Source organism: Pristis pectinata, chromosome 26, assembly GCF_009764475.1.
Source record: "Pristis pectinata isolate sPriPec2 chromosome 26, sPriPec2.1.pri, whole genome shotgun sequence".
Taxonomy (NCBI): domain Eukaryota; kingdom Metazoa; phylum Chordata; class Chondrichthyes; order Rhinopristiformes; family Pristidae; genus Pristis; species Pristis pectinata.
This window is the reverse complement of record NC_067430.1, coordinates 17,508,388-17,530,595: the sequence shown is the minus strand read 5'-3', so window position 1 is coordinate 17,530,595 and position 22,208 is coordinate 17,508,388. Positions and strand designations below refer to the sequence as shown.

The following is a 22,208-nucleotide window of genomic DNA, read 5'->3' as shown; positions in this document are numbered from 1 at the left end:
AGTTGGCACTGTTAGACAGGCCAAGTTGTTTGCACCAGAATCCCAAAGTAAAAGCTCGATTCTGAGTTCCATCACAGGAAGAGATTACCACGCAGGTGGAGGAAAAGATTAAAGAATGTGCACAAAGTCTTCTTGCATACTTGGCCCCTGTTCCCAGTCCTCAGCTCTGGTATAGCTGGCAACATTCTTGATTCACACAATTGGCCAAAGTTCCTGACCCCAGCTCCTAGGCATTCCCACTGACTCCAGGGAATCCCTGGTCCATGACTACTGAAAATGAGAAGGAGCATTTGGGATGGTATTGAGAACTCTGAGTCCATGTGTTGGGAACGTACCAGAAGCCTTGCATAAATGGCAGGAGTGCATCACCTCACAGATTACACACCACCTACCCCATCTGGCAACTCCTGCCCCATCTATGGAAGAGTCTGTGGTTTCCACATTGGCCTCATTAGCCCTCTGACAGCCCACAAAACCAGAGTGGATGCAAGTCATCTCAATCCCAGGGATTCTGATAACCCAGTACGCTTGGAACTTTAATAAATGTTAGACTATCTGATTTTCTGGACACTTGGATGTAACTCCTAAACACATTTTTAATTCACTTTTTTTTACGTGTAACATTGTACAGGCGACACCCGCATTACACGGGGGTTGCGTTCCCAGAACATGGGCCGTATCACGATTTTCCGTAAAGTGTAACCGCGTCATCTGCACATACCTCAAGAAATGCGTTGGAAAAAATACCTAAATTTTGTATTGATTTGTTTACCTATTTTCACACAAATTCCATTACCGTGAATTTTATTCTGTATCTGAATTTTTTGGGTAATGATTTATGAATTCGGTAAGGGCGAATTTCCACAACACTGGGGTTGCTTGTCGGATAATAAATTTTATAGTGAACCCGGTGAGTTTAAAGGGAGTAGGAAATATACTTGCACCCTAGACCCTGGTCCCAGCCGCAAGCCGAAATGTTCCTGTGCTCTGGTCGCACACCCCGCTTGCACTCTGGACTCCCGGATCACATTCTAAACTAATGAGTGAGCGAGAAGAAGCCCAAACATCGGGATTTTGGAACAATCAGGTGTCGGTTTATCGGAGATTTACCTGCCTGGCTGTGGAAAGATACACAACGTTTCTCTGCAAAGGTGTTTTTCTAAACCTTGATTGTACCAGCAGGTGAGTTGCTGAAGAGCGCCGCTGTCCCGTTACGACCTCCCACCAGCAGGGGTAGCCGCACAAAACCAATTCCGGGAGCGATGTCAATCGGCCACCTAGCCCTACTAGGCCAGCACGGTGTGAAACGGTGCTGTGAGCGGGACCATCGGGGCCAGAGCTAGTAAGAGAGGGTTTATAACGGTAGTATCTTGAAAATGCAGCTTATTGTTGAAGACGCCGAAGTGAGAATGAAGATACATGGATGAAAATGGAAACGGGAGGCGCAAGGAAAAGGGATAATTTGGTGGTTTCGCTGGCGACAGTGGCGTAAAAAGCAGAGAAAGTAACGTGTGGGGCGTCATCGATAGTGGGTATAAAGTGGGGAGGGGTAAAGAGAGACGAAAGGAGTGGGGTATTAGGATTGCAGTGTGGGGAGGGGCAGAGAGGGTTGCAGTATGGAAGAGGGGCAGGGACAATGTTAGGGATAGCTTCACATTTTTACACGTTATTTGCATCTGCCATGTTCTTGTCAACTCACTCAGCTTGTCTATAATCTCTTGATACCTCTTTACATCCTCCTATCTGCTCACAGTCATACCCAGTTTAGTATTATCGGCACAAATGGAAATATGACATTGGTTCTCTCAGCCAAATCATTGATGTAGAATGTGAATACCTGCTGTCCAAATCCCAGCAGTATTGTATAGTCACAACATACCAACCTGAGAAAGATCCATTTATTTCCATTCTGGCTTTCTGTCCAATAACCAATTCTCAATCTACATCAGTGTGTTACATCTAATTCTGTGTGCTATACCTTTGTTAACCACCTTCCTACGTGGGACTTTATCGAAAGCCTTCTGAAAATCCAATGCTTCTCACTTGCTCAAATTACTCAGCAGAAATGTGCGAGGCCAGCTAGTTATTTTGGGGTGGGGGTGGGCCATGGCGCAATGATAATTGTGGTGAGAGTGCTGAGTTACTAAGTGTGTTTGTAGGTTGCTTTGGCAAACTAGATCAATGTACATTGGGACGAAGCAGACAAAATAGGAAGAAGAGTGATGAGAGGATTAATAGTATGAAGTGGTTATACGTAGGAGAGAATAGGTATGTTGAAAGCAACGTGTCTGTTGCTGTGAATGTTTTCGAGATATGGGAAGCTCTTTCAATTGTGATATGAGGAATAGGAGCAACAAATAATTGGAATTTAATGCAATGTGCATCATGGTGAGCAATCAGTGTTGTGGCTGGTTATTTTTGATGCATTACGGGATTATCAAGGTGTATGAATACCAATTATAAGGAGTTTTTAATTATAGGTAGTTTATGGTCTGCTTACTCACATAATGTCATTGTCCTGAGCCCTCAGCAGGATTTGGAGCTGGGTGGAAGTATTAAGGCAATGCAGGCTTAGGAGAGATGACTGATGAAATGTTGAGGAGGGTTCAGAGAAAGGGCTTACGTTCGATTATAGTTAAGCAATCAAAAACACATATTTGAGACCATTTTTATGACTGCAACAAAGTAATGAAAAATAGAGTAAAATGCAAGGATTTTGAGAAATGTGGTAGGGCATTATGTTTTCTTGGTCTTATGAATTTCCATGGAATCATTCTGTAAGGTTGGTCCATTGGCTCCATTTAATACTTGCACAGGGACCAGAAAGCTGAATAGTTTTGTTGTAAAAGTGACTGATTTTAATAGAGAAACAAAGGACTGCAGATGCTGGAATCTAGATGAAAAACACGATGATGCTGGAGGAACTCAGCAGGTCAGGCGGCATCCGTGGAGAAAAGCAGGCGGTCAATGTTTCGGGTTAGGACCCTTCTTCAGGACTGAAGATAGGAAAAGGGCAAGCCCAATATATAGGAGGGAAAAGCAGAGCAGTGATAGGTGGACAAAAGAGGGGAGGTGGGGTGGGCACGGGGTGGTGATAGGTAGATGCAAGTAAGAGATAGTGATAGGCTGGTGTGGGGAGGAAGGGAGAGTAGATCCACTGAGGGATGGGTAAAAGTTAAGAAGAGAGAGGGGGAAAAAAAGCTAGGAAAGGTAAGAGAAGAAGCATGGTGGGTGGGGTAATTACCTAAAGTGGGGGAATTCAATATTCATACCGTTAGGCTGCAAGGTTCCAAGATGGAAAATGAGGTGCTGTTCCTCCAGATTTTAATATTATTTCTCCTCTTAAGTAGCTGGATCGTGCTAGGACTAACAGAAAATGAGAGTCGGTAGTCCAGGGGGAATCTGTGTGAATCAGGCTGTTGCCACAGCAGCTCGACGCCGCAGGTGGAAGCGCAAGACCATGTTGGTGCTGACTGATGTTTCAGGGGCCAAGCAGCTGAGTGTGCTTACGCGGCGTTGCTGCTTACTTGCCCCCTGTCGCCGTAGAATGAAGAGACCACGCCACAGACACAGCAGAATAAATGCTGTTGAATGGGAAAGTGCAGAAGAAAAGCCTGACGATGATGATGAAACTCTGAGATCAAATACTGATCAGCAGCATGAGGAAGACAAAGAAGAAAATAACACTGACCCCCCATCTCAAAGCTTAGAGGGAAAGGTCAACAGTTCACATAAAAAAAGTAGGACTTTAATAGAGCAGACCAATGGAACTGAGGATGTAGACGAAGGAACAGAGCAACAGTGTTTGAATACAGGCTTGTTTACAGTTAATGGTGTGCTCAATGGTGAACCATATGAAGATCTTGTTGACAATGGCACTGCATCTTCTGGAGTAAGAGCAAGATTATGTTTCACTGCAGTGAACATTGGGAAAGAACAGAGTGTAGTTCTTATGTCACCATCACAGGTATGGGAAAAAGTTTCATTTTCCTCTTCCTCCTCCACCACCCTCTTTCCTCCTGCCAAAAAATGTGTGTTGAAACTCACTGGGATTAAAGGTTATTTTTTGGACTGAAGGCCTGTGACTAATGGTATGCCACAGGGATTGGTGCTGGGCCCATTGTTTGTCATTAATATAAATTATTTTGAGGAGAATGTACAAGGCATGGTTAGTAAGTTTGCAGATGACAACAAAATAGGTGGTATCATTGACAGTGAACAAGGTTTTCAAAAATTACAAAGTGTTCTTGATCAGCTAGGAGGGTATACCCAGGAATGGCAAACGGCATTCAATCCAGTTAAGTGCAAGGTGCTGCATTTTGAAAAGTCAAACCAGAGTAGGAATTTCACAATGAATGGTAGGGCCCTGAGGAGTCTTGTAGAACAGAGGGACCTAGGAGTTACAAGTACATTGTTCCCTAAAAGTGATGTCATAGGTAGACTGGGTGGTGAAGAAGGCATTGGGCACACTGGCCTTCATTAATCAGGGCACTGAGTTTAAGATTTGGGATGTTATGTTGCAGTTGTACAAGACATTGCTGAGGGCACAGCTTGAGTATTGTGTATGGTTTTGGTTACCCTGCTGTAGGAAAGATGTCATTAAGCTGGAAAGAGTGCAAAGGTTTAGGAGAACATTGCCAAGACTCGAGGGTCTGAGTTATAGGGAGAGGTTGGGGAAGCTAGGAATTTATTCATTGGAGCATAGGAGACTGAGGGGTGACCTTATACAGGTGTATAAGACCATGAGGTGTAGATAAGGTGAAAGCACACAATCTTTTTCCCAGGAAATGGGAATCAAAAACTAGAGGGCATAGGTTTAAGATGAGAGGGAAAAGATTTAAAAGGGACCAGAGGGGCAACCTTTTCATGCGGAGGGTGGTGTGTATATGAAACAAGTTGCCAGAGGAAGTCGTTGAGGCAGACATTTAAAAGGCACTTGGACAGGTGTATGGATAGGAAAGGTTTAGAGGGATGTGAGCCAAAATTGGGCAAATGGGACTAGCTTAGAATGGCATCTTAGTTGGTGTGGACATTAGGCCAAAGGACCTGTTTCTGTGCTCTATCACTATGAAATTCTTTACACTTTTAATATTGCTGACTATCTTGGGACACAAGTCCCTATCCTGAACATTCAGACATTCACTATGGTTCAGATTGTGTGTCCCCCCACCCCACCCCCGGAAGCAGCTGACTCACTGGTCTTTCCTTTGGCCTTTTCCAATATCATATTTTCTTTTGTGAGCCCAGAGATTGACTCTTGAATGACATACAATATTGTTCAATCCTTGTTCAAAATGAAAGGTATTCTTTTACCATGGTTTTCAGTTTTCCTTGTTACTACTGTTTTTGTTTTGTAGAGACTGACTTTTAGAGGAAGATGTCAAATGACATGCCTTTACGGGAGTGTCCAGGTATTAGGATTTACAGTTGGACAGGAGCAGCCCCCGTACCATCTGTACTCCTTACCAACACATGCTGCCCTGACCATTGAGGCTCTGCCTCATTGTAAACCAGGCCGGACGAAGCGAGAGATGAAAATGGAAGCGAAAGCAGTTCTACGACAGCACATAGCATCAGGTGAGGATCTGGGATCCACGGAGAGAAATGGACCTCCAGTTGTTGTTCTGGAAGCTTCACGTGTCTGTCGTACCATTTTGGGGTAGCAAAAGGCTGATGCCCTGTGTAAGGGTGCGGTTATTTAAAATTGAGAATTGTAGGAATTTCTTCTCACTGCTTGTTACAAGAATCTTACCTACAAACCTTGGGACAGTAATGTTGAAGTGTGAGTATTCCAGCACACCCCTGGATATCCTTTCTAGTTCTGTTTTCCCTAAACTTGACGTGACCAAAAACTTCCCTGTCTATGTCCTAACTTGGACTAACTTCTGTTCACCTATACTCATACCATCTCCTGGTTAAATAACACCTTGACTTTAAAACTTTTATCTGTGTTTTCAAATCATTCCTCCATATTTCTGTTATCTTTTCCAGCCACACAATCCTCTGATATCTGTGCTTCTCCACTTTGGCTGCACTGTGAATGTTCATGACTTCAGCTGCCAGAACTCTTAGTTCTTTACTTCCATCCCTATACCTCTCTTTCCTCATTTTAAAAAGCTCTTTAAAGGCCATCTCTTTGCTCAGTTTTAACCGTCTACCTAATTTCTCCTTGTGTGACTTGGTGTTAACTTTTGTGTTTGATAATACTTCTGTAAAGATGCTTGGAATCTTTCGTAGCTTAAGGGCACATATAAATAGAAATTGTAGAAAAAATTGCCCCTAACTCAGGAGTGCTCTCAAAGGTAATGGTGTTTTTATCTTCTATAAATTCTGCATCTTTATACTGCTACAAATAGTTACCACAAATAGCTGTCAGCATACTTAAGAAGACTACAAAGTTGGTATATAAAAAAAAGAATGCAAGAAGGTCTGGGTTCTTCTGTGAAGTTAAAGGTTATTCAGAATATATTGACAAGAGCTTTACTCTATAGCTGACCTGTTTTGTACCTGTCCTAGAAGTGTTTGTTGAGCTAAAGTAAGGAAGTCTTCCATGTCAAAATCGCTTCCCTAATTTTACTTGCTGAATTCAGGTTCTAATGAAACCTGAATCATTGACCTGAATCAACTTGAAACCTTCTCTCTGTAAATGCTGTTGGACTTGCTGAGTATTTCTGACATTCTCCATTTTAGTTTTGGATTACATCCACAGTATTTTGCTTTTGCGCTCCTAATCACTATACTTGTTGCAGCTTCAAGACATACTTTGATGAAGGAAGTGACCTCTTCTTGCTCAGTCCTGCTGTTAGAGCGCCTTGATACCCCAGAAACTCTCTTTCTGTCCAGCTTCCCAGAGTACAAGGAAATATTTGCATCACATTCGGTGAGTTGTTCATAAGATTTATAACCACATACGAAGCATGCTTACTGGGCTTAGTGCATTTGGGCATGTGCTTGTGAATGTCCAAGACATTATCATTTTTGAGTGCCTCCTCCTCCTTCTCAGTGGATAAATGTAATGTTGTGTGATACTGAGGTTGCATTTAGAACATTGAACACTACAGCACAGTACAGGCCCTTCAGCCCACAATGTTGTGCCGACATTTTATCCTGCTCTAAGATCTATCTAACCCTTCCCTCCCACATAGCTCCTCATTTCTCTATCATTCATGTGTCTGTCTAAGAGCCTCTTAAATGCCCCTAATGTATCTAACCCCACAACCTCTGCAGGCAGTGTGTTCCACACACCCACCACTCTCTGTGTAAAAAGAAAAAACTTACCCCTGACATCCCCCTTATACCTTCCTCCAATCACCTTAAAATTATGTCCCCTTGTGTTAGCCATTGTTGCCCTGGGAAAAAGTCTCTGACTGTCCACTCGATCTATGCCTCTTATCATCTTGTACACCTCTATCAAGTCACCTCTCATCCTCCTTCTCTCCAAAGAGAAAAGCCCTAGCTCACTCAACCTATCCTCATAAGACATGCTCTCCAATACAGGCAACATCCTGGTAAATCTCCTCTGCACCCTCTCTAAAATAATGAGGTGACCAGAAATGAACACAATACTCCAAGTGTGGTCTAACCAGAGTTCTATAAAGCTGCAACTTCAACTCATGGCTCTTGAACTCCATACTCTGACTAATGAAGGCCAACACTCCACAAGCCTTCTTAACAACCCTATTGACCTGCGCAGCAACCTTGAGGGATCTGTGGACCTGGATCCCAATATCCCTCTGTTCCTCCACACTGCTAAGAGTCCTGCCATTAACCTTGCATTCTGCCTTCAAATTTGATCTTCCAAAGTGTATCACTTCACATTTTTCCAGGATAAACTCTATCTGCCACTTCTCAGCCCAGGTCTGCATTCCATCAATATCCTGTTGTAATCTACAGCAACCTTCTACATTATCCACTACACCACCAACCTTTGTTATCAGCAAACTTACTACCCCACCCTTCCACATCCTCATCCAAGTCATTTATAAAAATCACAAAGAGTAGGGGTCCCAGAACAGATTCCTGCGGAACACCACTGGTCACCGATCTCCAGGCAGAATACGCTCCATCTACCACCACACTTTGTCTTCTATGGGCGAGCCAATTCTGAATACACGCAGCCAAGTTTCCCTGGATCCCATGCCTCCTGACTTTTTGAATAAGCCTTCCATGAGGAACTTTATCAAATGTCTTGTATTGTGAATAGGTTTGTACTAAGATTTTGCTCCTAGTGGGCTTGAAAAGTTAGAAACTAGCTTTCAAACACTAGTGAGTATTTGTTATTTATTAATCTGAAGGAAATAAGATCAGTAAAATAGTATACAGTAGAAGATTTAGAGACATTTAATTTAGTGGGAATGGTAAATTAAGTATAGTGAAAAATAAGGAAAGAAATAACTTGCATTTCAGAACATACTGAAGTGCTTTATTGCCAATTTGAATTGTGGTCACTGTCATAACTTACAAAGTAAAGTATTACATATTTGCTATAAAAAGGTATATCAGTAGTGCAGAATGAACATGATTAGTTAAGCTGGTCAAAGAATGCTTGGGTACTGTGAGAAATTCGGGCCATTGCACTGAGAATTATAGAAACTGCATTGAGCCACCTATTCACTTCCTCAGTGCCGAGAGTCTTGATTGTAGTCTGCTATCTGATGATTGGGATTTTGCTGATGGTCAAATCATTCTTCCTGTTGCAGCCTTGTCTGTTAACAGTTTTATCATTTCCTAACCAAGTTATACAGTTTATTTTTTGGTTTCTCACCTTTCAGAAAAGGATGATTTCTGGGAAACTTGCATTTCATGAATGCGCAGCTTTGACCTCCATTGGTGTGGTTGTTCTTCCTGATGATCAGGGGATGAATATGTCAGAAAGCTGGATGGCCACTGTCCAGGAACTTGTAAAGACGTGTCTGGGTAAGCACCTGGGACTTGATGTAAATGGAGGAAGTGTTGTTACTATTCCTACCCCCACTATCTCCTCTGGCAGCTCATTCTAGATACAAGCTACTCTTTGTGTGAAAAATTTACCCTTCAGGTCTCCTCTAAACCTCCTTGCCTTTACCCTGTGCCCTCTATTTTTATACTTTCCTGCCATGGGAGGCAGATAATATCCATCTATCGTTTCTATGCTTCTCATAATTTTATGTACCTCTATCATGTTACGTCTCAGCCTCTGTTGCTCTAGGGAAAACAGACCTAGCCTATTCAATCTCTCCTGATAACTCAAGCCCCCCAATCCCTTTCTGCACTCTCTCCAGCTTAGCCATATCCTTCCTATAGTGTGATCAGAACTACACACAATACTCCATGTGCAGCCTACCATGGCAAGCATATAGTTTCAAATGTCCACTACTGAGAATTTTTTCTTTTTTAGTTCAGTTGGACAAATTGGTCATGTACAAGTAAAATTGGTCATGTACATTGAATCTATAAGTAAAGGGGAACATGACAAGATGCTGCAAAAGGTTATTGTCGTAGGAGGTAACATATGGAAATATTGGCATATATGGGTCTTTTTCTGGTCTGCAAGTTGTAACAAGTAGTACACCAAAGGGATTAGTGCTAGGGTCTCAACTTTTTACAATTTATATAAATGATTTGGATGAAGAGACCAAAGATATGATTGCTAAATTTGCTGATGACAAAGATGGGTAGGAAAGTAAATTGTGAGAGGGCATAATGGGATTACAAAGGGATACATGTAGGTTAAGTGAGTGGGCAAAGGTCTGGCAAATTATAATGTGGGTAAAATGTGAAATGGTCAACTTTGACAAGAGAAATTTAAAAAAACATGTTCTCCAAATCATAAAGTACTGAAGTGCAGATGGAAAGACAGGTACAGCAAGTAATTAGGAATGCTAACAGAATATTATCATGTATTGCAAGCGAACTTAAATTCAAAGGTATTGTTGTGCTTCAGTTATATGGGGTATTGGTGAAACCACATCTGGACTACTATGTACATACAGTAATGGTCTCTTTATTTAAGGAAGAATATAAAACCATTGGAAGCAATTCAAAGGATACCGATTCCTGGAATGGAGGAAACATTGGACAGCATAGGCTAGCATCTGCTAGAGTTTAGAAGAACGAGAGGGGGTGTGATTGAAACAGGCAAGAACCTGAGGGATTAGGATGGATGTGGAGAGAATGTTTCCTTTTCTGAGATTAGAACTAGGAGTTGTTGTTTAAAAATAAGGGAGCCACTTATTTAAGAGATGATGTAATTTTTTTTCACTGGGGGGCTGTGAGTCTTTGGAACTCTGAGAATCCTTTAAGTGGAAGCAGAGTCCTTGAATGTTTTAAGGAGAACTACATAGATTCTTGATGAGTAAGGGATGAAAGGTTACTGGGGTTTGACAGGAATGGGGAGTTGAGGTTGTAGTTATATTAGCTGTGATCTTAATGCTGAAATTGTGTAACTCCCATTGAAGTGGGTGGGTTTTGATTGTTGACTGCTGGTGTAGTGTATGGTGAGACAGACCAACAATTGTTGCTGGCTCTCGGTGTAATCCAGGTTGACTGCAGCACAGTCCTCGTGTCAGTACAGTGGTCTTGTTGTGTAATGTGGTGTATGTGATTTCATTTTAGAAGATGACAATGGCTGTCCTGTCATCTTAACATGTGGAGGGAAGAATGTAGGGAAGTCTACCTTCAACAGACATCTCGTGAACTCACTTCTGAACCAGTAAGTTTTGAAAGTCTTATTAAATTGGCATTATCCTTTAAATGATGAGAAATATTTGCACAGCCCCATATTTAGAATGTGAACTTTTTAGCTGCAGACATGATTGAATGTCTGTGCACTGATCATCATGTCTTGTGTTGAATGCTTACTAGTGTTTACATGATTTATTATAGTATACTGTGCTTTCTAAAATACTAAAAGCTGTAGTCCTGTTTATGAATTGTATCTATCTGAGGGATTAGCAGAGTAACATTATCATGGTATAATTCTCTCCCTCCCACAGCATTCCATGTGTAGAGTTTCTGGAACTTGACATAGGTCAGACAGAATTCAGTCCCCCTGGCTGCATGGCACTACACTTGGTGACTAAGCCTATTTTCAGTAAGTACACAACTGAATAATGTTAAGGCAGGTAGGCTTTGGAATATACTGTGATTTTAAAAAAGAAAATAGAGCCTGCTTAGGCTAAACATTTAGGGAGAAGATAATTTTATGCTTAAGTTCCATCACTAAAAATACAATGAGCCTGCTTTTATTTTTGCTGTGATGGAGGATAGACTCGACTGGTTGCTCTTTGCTGCTTTGCTCTTCACCCATGTTCCCACCCTTCACTTCAATTCCTTACACATGCATTACCTCTTGTACTCATACTCCCTTGCTTGTACCTTTGTCTTTAAAGTATGCTGACTGCTTCCTTGCCCACTGTCATGCATGTCGTCATTTGTTTTCCCACATTCTGTTTAACTCCTTTCTTTTTAATAGGTCCTCCTTACATACACCAGTGTGAACCCCGGAAGATGGTATATTATGGTAATGTGCTCTGTGACCGGGACCCAGATCGATATATGGAAGTTGTGAGGTATCTCTATGCAGAGTACAAGAAAGAAGCTCCACTGGTCATTAACACCATGGGCTGGATCAAAGGTCAGAAAGCTTCCAATGTAATCTAACAAGTATTGGTGATGAATTTTTATTTGGTCTTTTAAGTCATATTCTCAAGTTTTTTTTTATTACAAATTCTCACATTGCATAAAGAGGATATTTGGTTGATCAGGATAATCTACCACTTATTTCCCGATACTCAGTTCTCACCAACTTGCCCAAAAACAACATATAGATTCTCATACCTCCCAGCTATACAAGGGGTAATTTACAGTAGCCAATTAACTACCATGTCTTTGGGATATTGGAGAAACTGGAGCCCTCAGGAAACCTACATAGTCAGAGGGGGAGAGCGCAAGCTCCAAACAGAAAGAACTTGCAGTTAGGATCAAATCTGGTTGCTGGACCTGTGAGACAGCAGCACTACCTTCTGCACTACTGTGCTATCCAGAAATCTAGATACTGGGATTGGTTTCTTTCCACTAATTAAACCCCACCCTCCCCAGCATGCTGGATTGCATGTTCTGTGGGTACCATTGCCTTCCATTCACACATGAAGTGGACATTCTTTGATATATTGCATTGTAATTCTCATTTCCATTCAGAAGGAGCTTGAGAGTGTAGAAGTTCTCATTCTGGACTAAGAACTCCGTACACAGTGATTAGCATAATGAACCGACTTAATATGATACAATCCCTACCATATACACAGTTCTTGTTTATCCCAGGTAGAATCAGGTTTATTATCATTGACTTGTATGACATGAAATTTGTTGTCTTGCAGTACAGGGCAAAGGCAAAAATTACTATAAATTACAAAATAAATAGTGCAAAAAAAGGAATAATGAGGTAGAATCATGGGTTCATTGACAGTTTGGAAATCTGATGGCAGGGGGGGAAAAAGCTGTTTCTAAATCTTTGAGTGTTAGTCTTCAGACTCCAGCACTACTTCCCTGATGGTAGTAGTGAGAAGAGGGCATGTCCCAGATGGTGAGGGTCCTTGGTGATGGATGCTGTCTTCTTGAGGCACTGCTTCTTGAAGATGTCCTTGATGATGGGGATGTTTGTGCCCATGATGGAGCTGGCTGAGTCTACAACCCTCTGCAGCCTCTTGCGATCCTGTGCATTGGAGCCGCCATACCAGGTTGTGATGCAACTAGTCAGAATGCTCTCCACTGTACATCTATAGAAATTTGCAAGAATCTTTGGTGACATACCAAATCTCCTCAAACTTTTAATAAAGTAGAGGTTCTGGTGTGCTGCCTTCATGATTGCATCAATGTGTTGGGCCCAGGATAAATCCTCTGAGATCTTGATGCCCAGGAACTTGAAGCTCCTCACCCTTTTTGGTAGCTGGCAACGTTGGGTAAATGGCACTTCCCATTATCTTTAGAATAAATGATAAGCCATTATATGCAGATATTACAGCAGTATCTTTCGGTAACTTCATTGTCTATTCCTTTTGTTCATTTTTTGATTGTGCTGTTAAATTTTGATACAACTTTTTGACAACCGATTAATCACATCTGATAAATTTGGGTAATGATTATGGAATGGTGTTCACTTGTGCTCTTTGATAAACAACATTGAATTCATTTACACTAGCCATCACACACTCTAAGTAACCTCAGTTCCAAATCATCTAGTCTTGTGCACATGCATTTAGCCTCAATCAGTCCTCTGCAAATCCATCTGATCTTGTACCACAACCTGTTTCCCTTTCTCTTCAATAGGATTAGGATTGTCTGTTTTGGTTGATCTGATTCGGCTCTTGGCCCCAACACATGTGGTGCAGCTTGTCACCACAAAGGGGAGCCAGGACTCTGTGGTTCTTACACCAGAATTTGTGCAGACAGCAACTGGGTGGCAGACCAAGGGGAAACACCAAATTCAGCAAAAGTCGGTGGACCTCAGGACATCTTCAAGTTCGTCAGATGAGGAGGTGCAAATGCATGTGGGACTCCAGGGGCACAAATTGATGTACATTCATTCTGAGTTTCCTGGAGTGGAAGATGGGAGCTGTTTGTAAGTATAAAATATTAATTACATTATGTTAATGTCTTCACATTACTCTAAACACCTAACAAGAATACAAGCATCCATTCCCTCTATAAACAGTGTACTGTAACTGCCTAGGATACTAGCTATTCACTGCGCTTGAGCAACAGCCAAGGTTTTATAGGCAGCTAGAAACAAATATGCAACCTCCACCAACCAGAAGGATGAAAGTAATTGGTTCAAAGAAACCCCCAAATTCTTCCTCCTTTGTTACATAAACTATTTCTACACAATGATTTATTTCTGGTTATTTTCATGTGTGAAGCCCCTACCTACTCCTTGTCTATGAGCAGTGGAAAAATCGAATACTTTGAGTCAATGCATGTTTGTGAGATTTTTTTTGTTGGAGAGGTGATTGTTTGGTGAGGAGAGACATGACTCAGGGTGTGGAGTTTAGGTGATTTTATTTCAAATATGGATATATGGGGCAAAGCTCACCCAGAATATTCAGCATAGAATTGAGACTTCTAGCTCAACTAATGCATACCAACATATATGCAACGTTTGGGCTTCTTCCCATCTTTCATTTTCTAACTATATCAGCTTTACTATATGCTCCCTTCACCCTCTTATTTTAGTGTACTTTAAAGCATTTATACTATTGCTGTTCTATAACTATATAGTATACTATATACATTTAACCAACAGACCACAGTCAGTGAGGATAGGCAGCAATACCTCCGGCACGATTATTCTCAACACTGGTACCCCACAAGGCTGCATCCTCAGCCCTCTACTCTACTCCCTATACACTCATGAGTGTGGCCAGATTCTGCTCTAACTCCATCTACAAGTTTGCAGATGATACCACCGTTGTAGGCCGTATGTCAAACAGTGATGAGTCAGAGTACAGGAAGGAGATAGAGAGCTTAGTGGAATGGTATCGTGACAACAACCTTTCCCTCAATGTCAACAAAACAAAAGAATGGTTATTGACTTCAGGAAAGGGGGCGGTGTACATGTAGCTGTCTACATCAACAGTGCTGAGGTCAAGAGGGTTGAGAGCTTCAAGTTCCTAGGAGTGAACATCACCAACAGCCTGTCCTGGTCAAATCACGTAGATGCCATGGCCAGGAAAGCTCCCCAGTGCCTCTACTTCCTCAGGAGGCTAAAGAAATTTGGTTTGTCCCCTTTGACTCTCACCAACTTTTATCGATGCACAATAGAAAGCATCCTATCTGGATGCATCACGGCTTGGTACGGCAACTGCTCTGCCCAGGACCGCAAGAAACTGCAGAGAGTTGTGGACACAGCCCAGCGCATCACAGACACCAGCCTCCCCTCCTTGGACTCTGTCTTTACCTCTCGTTGTCTTGGTGAAGCAGCCAGCATAATCAAAGACCCCACCCATCCAGGTCATTCTTTCTTCTCTCCTCTTCCATGGGATTCAAGGCAAGATTGAACCTGAGGATGATCAGGCATGCAAACTGCAGGAAGATCCTGAGGGAGTGGTCTTAAGAACAGACAAGCCCAGGCAAAGTTGAGATACAGGGTAAAGAGATGGCATGAGATGTTTAGACGTTTAAGAAATCTGCAGTGCCTTGAAGTTGAATATTGTATACAAGTTCTTGAATGTAATTTTTATGCCTTCATGTCTTGCACTGTACTGCTGCCGCAAAACAACAAATTTCATGACATATCCGATAGAAGGTACAGGAGCCTGAGGGCACGCACCACCAGACTTAAGGACAGCTTCTATCCCACTGTGATAAGACTATTGAACAGTTCCCTTATATGATGAGATGGACTCTGACCTCACGATCTACGTTGTTGTGACCTTGCATCTTATTGCACTGCACTTTCTCTGTAGCTGTGACACTTTACTCTGTACTGTTATTGTTTTTACCTGTACTACATCAATGCACTCCATACTATCTCAATGCACTCTGTACTAACCCAATGTAACTGCACTGTGTAATGAATTGACCTGTACAATCGGTATGCAAGACAAGTTTTTCACTGTACCTCGGTACAAGTGACAATAATAAACCAATACCAATTTTAAAATCCCTGAGATGACCCCTTAGCTTCCCTTTTCAAGAGGGGGTGGAAAGAAAAACCTGTTTGTGTTTTTCCAGTGGGTATCATTTTGTTGTTCCAATTTTAGATGCCTGATATAGGTAGAGCTGTGTGTTGGATGCAGTACAGAAAACTGCCTGGTCTTTCTCCCCGATGCCTTTTCAAAGCTACTAATAATTGATTTTTCTTTTCCCCAGAAAATACCGCAGCAACGTGCTGAGAGATTTGGCTCTTCTAGGTTCTTTCAGCCACCTGCAGCCATTGGACATCAGCCACCCCCTATCTTTGCATAGTATGTTACCATATCAGGTAACTGCCATTCATTAACAACTCTTTTTTGTTTATGCTTGTCAACTGAGTATTTGAAATTTCAGAGTATAAGTGCTTCCCTGTGTTTCATTTCAGTTGCAGTTTACTTGTGGTGGTCTGTTTCCTCCCCTTTTGGAGACTTAATATTTTGAATGTTAGATAAACCACCCAGGAATGATGGAATGGATAAACTAATCTGTACCTTCAATGGGCAATCCAGGATGGTGAACGTGACACCATCCTGGAATAAAACAGAAAATTCTGGAAATACTTAGCAGGTCACGGTATTGGCAGGTCATGGGCAGCACAGTAGCGTAGCGGTTAGCGCAACACTATTACAGCGCCAGCGATCGGGGGTCGATTCCCGTCGCTGTCTGTAAGGAATTTGTACGTTCTCCCGTGTCTGTGTGGGTTTCCTCCAGGTGCTCCAGTTTCCTCCCACATTCTAAAGATGTACAGGTAGGTTAATTTGGGTTTAAAATGGGCAGCGCAGACTCGTTGGGCCGGAAGGGCCTGTTACCATGCTGTAAATAAAATTTTTTTTTAAATTTAGAGGTCAAGCAGTATCTGTGAAGAAAGAAACCATTAACCTTTCAGATGGATGACCACTGTTCAGAACATGCAATATGGAAAAGCTCTATTCTGAAGAAATTAAGGTGTAGCAGTTTGCTTATAGATCTGGTTCTCATCAGACCAGGCCTATTGTTTTCTGGTACTAAAGCATGAGTCTCTTTGCAAGTGCTAATCATGGTGAACTTCAGGGCAATCCATCCACTGTGGAAACTCTGTGGCTCAAGTTCATTGCAGAACTATCAAGTGAAAGAAAGTAAATCCCATTGTGATAACTGCACACAGTGTGGCCCTGCCAGGCAGAAAGTCACCGCAAAGGTTGTCCTCAATCATCTTCCAGTGGTCAAAGAATTTCTTCCTGAATTGCAGTGCTTCCATCCATCATGAGATACCATAGATATAATTTTTACTGCGTGACAGCTCTTTTTTTTATAAAAAAGTTGCAAGGAACTGCATCAATTGCTAGATATGGCCTTGCTTGACCATAAAAAGGATATGACTCTCAAATTTGGCTGCACTCAGAAATTTGAATGCATTTTGTGTCTGCTACATAGTGACATACAAGCCGCGATTCTAACCAACAGGTCCATCAAAGGCCGAATCCCAGTGCGGCATACCTTCAAGCAAGACTGCAAGATGCATTACTACAATATTTTTCTCTAGCTTTCTCATCAAGGGTATTGCACCTCATCTCTAACGGTCTTCCTGCAGGAGTGGAGTTTATCTACAAGATGCCTGAAAAACTGTTTGACCTGCATCACTTCCACTCAAGAACCAAATCATTCTAACCTCAGTCAACGAGCTGTATTATGCAGGTGACACTTGCATGTGCACATACTTGACAGAAGTGTTCCATCAACAACTTGAGAAAATGGACCTTGCAGTAAACACCTGTAAGGTCGATTAACAACCCAGTTCCCCCATCCTTTATTTGGCACGAATAAAGGTCCACAATGAGTCCCTAGAAAATGTAGACCACCTTTCTTATCTTAAAAGCCATTTCTTAATGAAGGCAAGCATTAATGATGAAGTTCAACACCTTCAGTGCACCAACACTGCTTATGGCTTTCCAAGGAAAAGGTGTTCAAAGATCAAGACCTCAATTCTGGCACAAAACTTGTGGTTCACTGGGTAACAATGTTCCCCGTCCTGCTGTCCATCTACCACAAAACAATAAAAAGATACTGCTATCTTTCTGTACAAACATCTATCTGTGCAAAATCCGCTCAACGCACGAGCAAGATAGGTGAACCAACATCGGTGTCCTCTCCCAGGCTAACATTCCAAGCATCAAGCCTTTAATTATGGTCAGTCAGCTCCATTGGGCTTCATTCACATAACTGATATCAGATTCTCACAGTAGGAAACTTGAAGACAACCTTCTCCAAGCTTCCTACTGCAAGAGATTACCAGGAGAGCAGAGGAAGCAGTTCAAGGTTATTCTCAAAATCTCTTTAATAAAACGTAGTGTCCTTGCCAACTGATGGGAATCTCTGGTATAAGACTGCTCAAGATGGAGGAGCAGCATCCTGGATGGCATCAAGAACTTTGAATCTCCCAATTCCATTGGGAGCAAATGGAAATCCAGCAAAAACAGCAGAACAACTATCCACCCTTTCAGACACCTTTAACCACCTAGGAGCCCACAAAACTGAAGTGGAATTAAGGCCTCAACCCCAAGGAGCTGCCTAAAAAGTGAAGTAATTATTAGGTCTCTCTCAACTTTAGATAGTTTTGTTGAGTTCTTTGCCAGATTCAAGTTGCGGCTAGTATTACAAGTCATGCTGTGGGTTGTGTTGAGAGTTGTCTGGGTTGTCTTCAATGCCTATGTACATTTTTTTTTCTAAAAATGGATACAATTTTTTTCCAGGTGCCATTTAATGCAGTTGCTCTGCATGTGTTACACTGTGATGTGACTCCCACCCATATCTTGTATGCAGGCAATGCCAGTTTGGTGGGCCTGTGCAGAATACCAGGTGGTGTCAACTCTCATGCAGATGGACCTGTGTTACTCTCGCAGGCTCCAATATGTGATTGCTTTGGTGTTGGTAAGTAATAAAAGGGTCTTGCATCACATCACGTGCTACAGGTCAAAAATGCACTCTTCACAATCCAAATTCCACAACACTGCCAGAGTTAGAGGGTGGAAGGTGAGCTGTTTTATGGAGCTCAGGGTAAGATAACAACCAGTAGTAAAGCTGAATGATCAACTCTAGTTCATTAATTGTGTATCGTCGCACTCTATGGATATGTTCAGACTATTAAGTCACTTCCTTGTACAAGCAATGATGAAGTGCATTCATTAATGTTATGTGGTCAAATTTGGCACTATTTTCCCCAAACGTGTTGAATATGAGAGAAATGTTAGCCAGATCACGAAGAAATATGTTTTCATGTGAGTAGGCCAAAAGGGCTGGAGCTTAATTTTTTCTGCAATTGGCACCCTGTGAGAATGTAGCACTCCCTCAGTACGGTAGGACAAAGCTGTTCTTAACTTTCTGCTCTAGTGTCTGATTTTGGTTATCTGTCAAGAGTGTTGCCACCTAAGCAAAGCTGCTACAAGCTTGTTATGAGTATTGTTAAGTGCCTAACTTACACAAGCTAGCCAGCAGTTATTTCCATATGTGTTTTTCTTATTGAAAGATGGGCAAATGGGCTTAAGCATACACTTGCCTATCTACTGATCATCACAGGAGAATCTCCAGGCTGTTGTGCCAGTGGACTGTCTTCACCATCAATGATCCAGGCACCTGAACTAAATGGTGGGAGACGTACTGTGCCTTCTGGCCATTGGAATCAGGCTTAGTTTCAAGTGTGTTTTTCAGATTCAGGCTGCCCCAGGCTTAGTCCCAAATGTCCTAGGCTTGCACCTGGATAACACTTTTTTTTCCTGTTATTTAATTTACTTGTTCTAAGGGTCACTTCTCCTTCTGTTGCAGATTGCGAGTCAAACAACTGTATCCCACAGTGTGCTGCTATACCGGTTTTCTTGGGTTTGCAGCTGGGGACAAATCCATAGGGATAGAGTCATAGACCCAGAGCAAACTCAGCAAGCCAAGCAAAAATCAGAGCAAGAAATAGTCAAACATTAAGAAATTAATCTTGCAAATAGACGATAAAACTGACATTTTTAAAACTAACTTTGCAGCATTCTTTAATCTTGCCAGGCATTTGGCAGGATTGACAGTCAGCGAGTGGTAACAGAGAGATAGATTGTCAAAGCCATTCAGCAGCGGAGCTGGCCATTTATGGTAGTCAAGGTTTTGTGCAATGCAGGGCCTGATCAGCTGGAGACTGGCCTCTCAGGAGGTTACATCCAGGAGCATAATGAAAGAAGCAGTGATATGTAACTGGTGAGCTCAAGCATTTGCCGGCCCCTGAAAGATCCAGGCTCTGATGTGGCTTTAAATCTCGCTTCAAGGCTTGCTTGGAGGCTCTTTTTCTTCAGGGCTGCCCAGCTGTTTAAGAGCATCATGCTGAGCCACAACAAAGTGGACAGATTAAGTTACGCACAACTTGGATTTTAGAAATCTGGATGTCCTGCATTTGGGTTTAATTTTAGATCCTCTCTCCATAGGAATCATACGTGGGATTAACTTGGAAAAGAGATTGTATTACATACTGACTCCAGTTCCTGTGGCAAAGCTGAAGCAGGTTAATTGCTTGCTTGTGGGAGCAATCACTATCCCCCATACTGTCTTCAGAAACCAGGTAAGTGGATGCCTAAGGAAGTGAACTGTCAATGGCCACGGTTGCACAGTGAGAATTTACACTCATCTGGGATATTGATGAGGGTACTTCAATGCTCATTCTGCTGTGCAGGGAAACTTAGAATCTAATGCTGGAATGTCCTTGCTACCTGCATATGAAATGATTGTTTTGAATATGGTCATGTATTATTGATTGTTAGGTGGAGTATATTATGAGCTTCTGCTGGTACATGTTGAAGATGTGTAATAATTGACTATTGGATGGGACTGATTGTGTGATGTGATATATGATTGGTGTCTCATTTCAAGAACTGCTAACGTAGAGATAAAGGGGGGTGCTCTTACTGGGGTAGGGTAACTCTGATCATGCAGCAAAGATATTTCATGTTTTGTGTTTGAGTTGAGGGAGGAGGAGGAGGAAAGAGAGAGAACAAGAGGGAAAATCCAAGTTCACAAACAAATGATGTGCAGTCTGATGTATGTCACATTTTTACAGCGTCACAAGAAAGTGAAGCAGTAACAATAGTAGTCCTCAATCACCAAACTGTGCCAGCCTAAGTGAGTACAGAGAACCATGGAATGAATAGTTCAGATACAAATAGAACAAAAGTTAGATATGTAGAAATCATTGGTGGTTTTAATGGATATTTTCTGAAGATGTTGATAAATTAATGACAGATGAGGAAGATCATTCAAATAAGCTCCTTTTGCCAGTAAGCATCCAATTTTTTTCTGAAATTATTCAAAGGTTTTGGGCTTGCTGCTTTAGCTGTGATTCCAACAAATTATGTATTTGCCTTTAGTTTTTGGTATTATTTGTAAATATACCCTTGCACAAAATCCAAAGATAAATCTTTTCCACCCACTTATGTTATGGGCATCACAGGTTGTGGCTGCTGCACTGTATGGTACAACATCTCATGGCTAACTCTTCATGTATGAGTTTAGATGGAATGTATTACCAACCCTTTTTAAACTTCTGTGGTTGGGGAAGGGTTTGGGCTGGAGCCTAAGGTGAGATGAGTGTTGTTGGTGAGGACACTAATTTGTATTGTGGGTTACCCGTCCCCACCCCCACAGCTTCTGTCATTCATTGACGGGCAAGGTGATTGACAAAAGTGGAAGAGAAGCTGCTGTAAATCAGAAGTAGGGGGTTTTGGTGATAATGCTATTTAATCTCTTGTGTAGTCATACAGAGGCCTAGAGCAGTCTAGAGGCTGGAAGTGATGGCCCAGGAGATTGTTGCAGCCTTCCCCAAACCCTATTTCTGACTGTCTTTGTTTCCTTTTCAGCCTGGCGTGACAGGAGAGGTGCCATACTTGACATCTGACTATTCTTTCACTGTTTCTGGAGCTGGAAAGATTAAAGTTTGTAATTCTTTGAGGAGGCGCGAGCATCCTAAAGCTATGTCTTAAAGGGGGAGAATACCTGTTTATGTTTAAATAATGGGAAGGGTATACATGCAATGCTTTGCAGTATGGTTTAATAGGCACTGTGCCTTAGGGTTCAGGGATTAGGGTTTAATACAAGGGGATTTGACTGGTGGATATAAGAGGCTGAAGACCCTTTATAAAATCAGTTTTGGGCTGCACTCTGTTTATTCTTCCTCTTCCCACCCCTACTTTTCCTGTGTCAGGCTGTAGTTTGTTCCAGAATTGAATGGGAATTCTTTATTTCAAAGCATTTGTTTTAATAAAGGGTCACTCTGTACTATTACTTCTGGTCTGGTTTTGTTTTTGCTAATGTGTAGACATTGATCATTTTATTTATTAGGGGAGCATTCTAAGATGGGTATAAGTATGCTTAGGAACTATTTGAAAGAAAGGTGGGTCCTCACCCAAGTCCTATTGTTCTGGCCAATTTTTATCATTAAGATAACACCTTAAAAAAAAAAGCTCAGATTACCTGATCATTATTACATTGCTGTATGCAGGCAGTTGTGTACAAATTAATTTTGTATTTCCCACAAA

At 41.8% G+C, this 22,208-nt stretch overlaps 1 protein-coding gene across 8 annotated transcripts; it reads left to right on the top strand.

Moving 5' to 3' along the window:
* Nucleotides 1-975: 975 nt before the first annotated feature.
* nol9 (nucleolar protein 9) lies at nt 976-21,948 on the top strand. 8 transcript variants are annotated; one of them, XM_052039325.1, is made up of 13 exons: nt 976-1,182; nt 3,348-3,967; nt 5,358-5,577; nt 6,750-6,880; nt 8,772-8,916; nt 10,594-10,690; nt 10,974-11,071; nt 11,453-11,614; nt 13,306-13,597; nt 15,847-15,958; nt 18,399-18,576; nt 20,106-20,239; nt 21,531-21,948. In XM_052039325.1, the coding sequence occupies exons 2-13, from the start codon at nt 3,377-3,379 to the stop codon at nt 21,651-21,653; spliced, it is 2,283 nt and encodes a 760-aa protein (XP_051895285.1). In that variant the 5' UTR covers nt 976-1,182; nt 3,348-3,376; the 3' UTR covers nt 21,654-21,948. The 8 variants fall into 8 exon arrangements, with proteins under 8 accessions (XP_051895285.1, XP_051895278.1, XP_051895286.1 ...); XM_052039318.1 differs by lacking the exon at nt 976-1,182 and adding an exon at nt 1,253-1,342; XM_052039321.1 differs by lacking the exon at nt 976-1,182 and adding an exon at nt 1,293-1,342 and having other exon boundaries at nt 3,351-3,967.
* The last annotated feature ends 260 nt before the right edge of the window (nt 21,949-22,208 follow it).

Coding starts and splice junctions, on each gene's coding strand:
- nol9 (XM_052039325.1), top strand. CDS start 3,377: ATGAGAGTCGGTAGTCCAGGGGGAATCTGTGTGAATCAGGCTGTTGCC. Junction 11,072..11,452: donor GGTGACTAAGCCTATTTTCA/GTAAGTACACAA, acceptor TCTTTTTAATAG/GTCCTCCTTACATACACCAG. Junction 18,577..20,105: donor ATGTGATTGCTTTGGTGTTG/GTAAGTAATAAA, acceptor CTCTCTCCATAG/GAATCATACGTGGGATTAAC.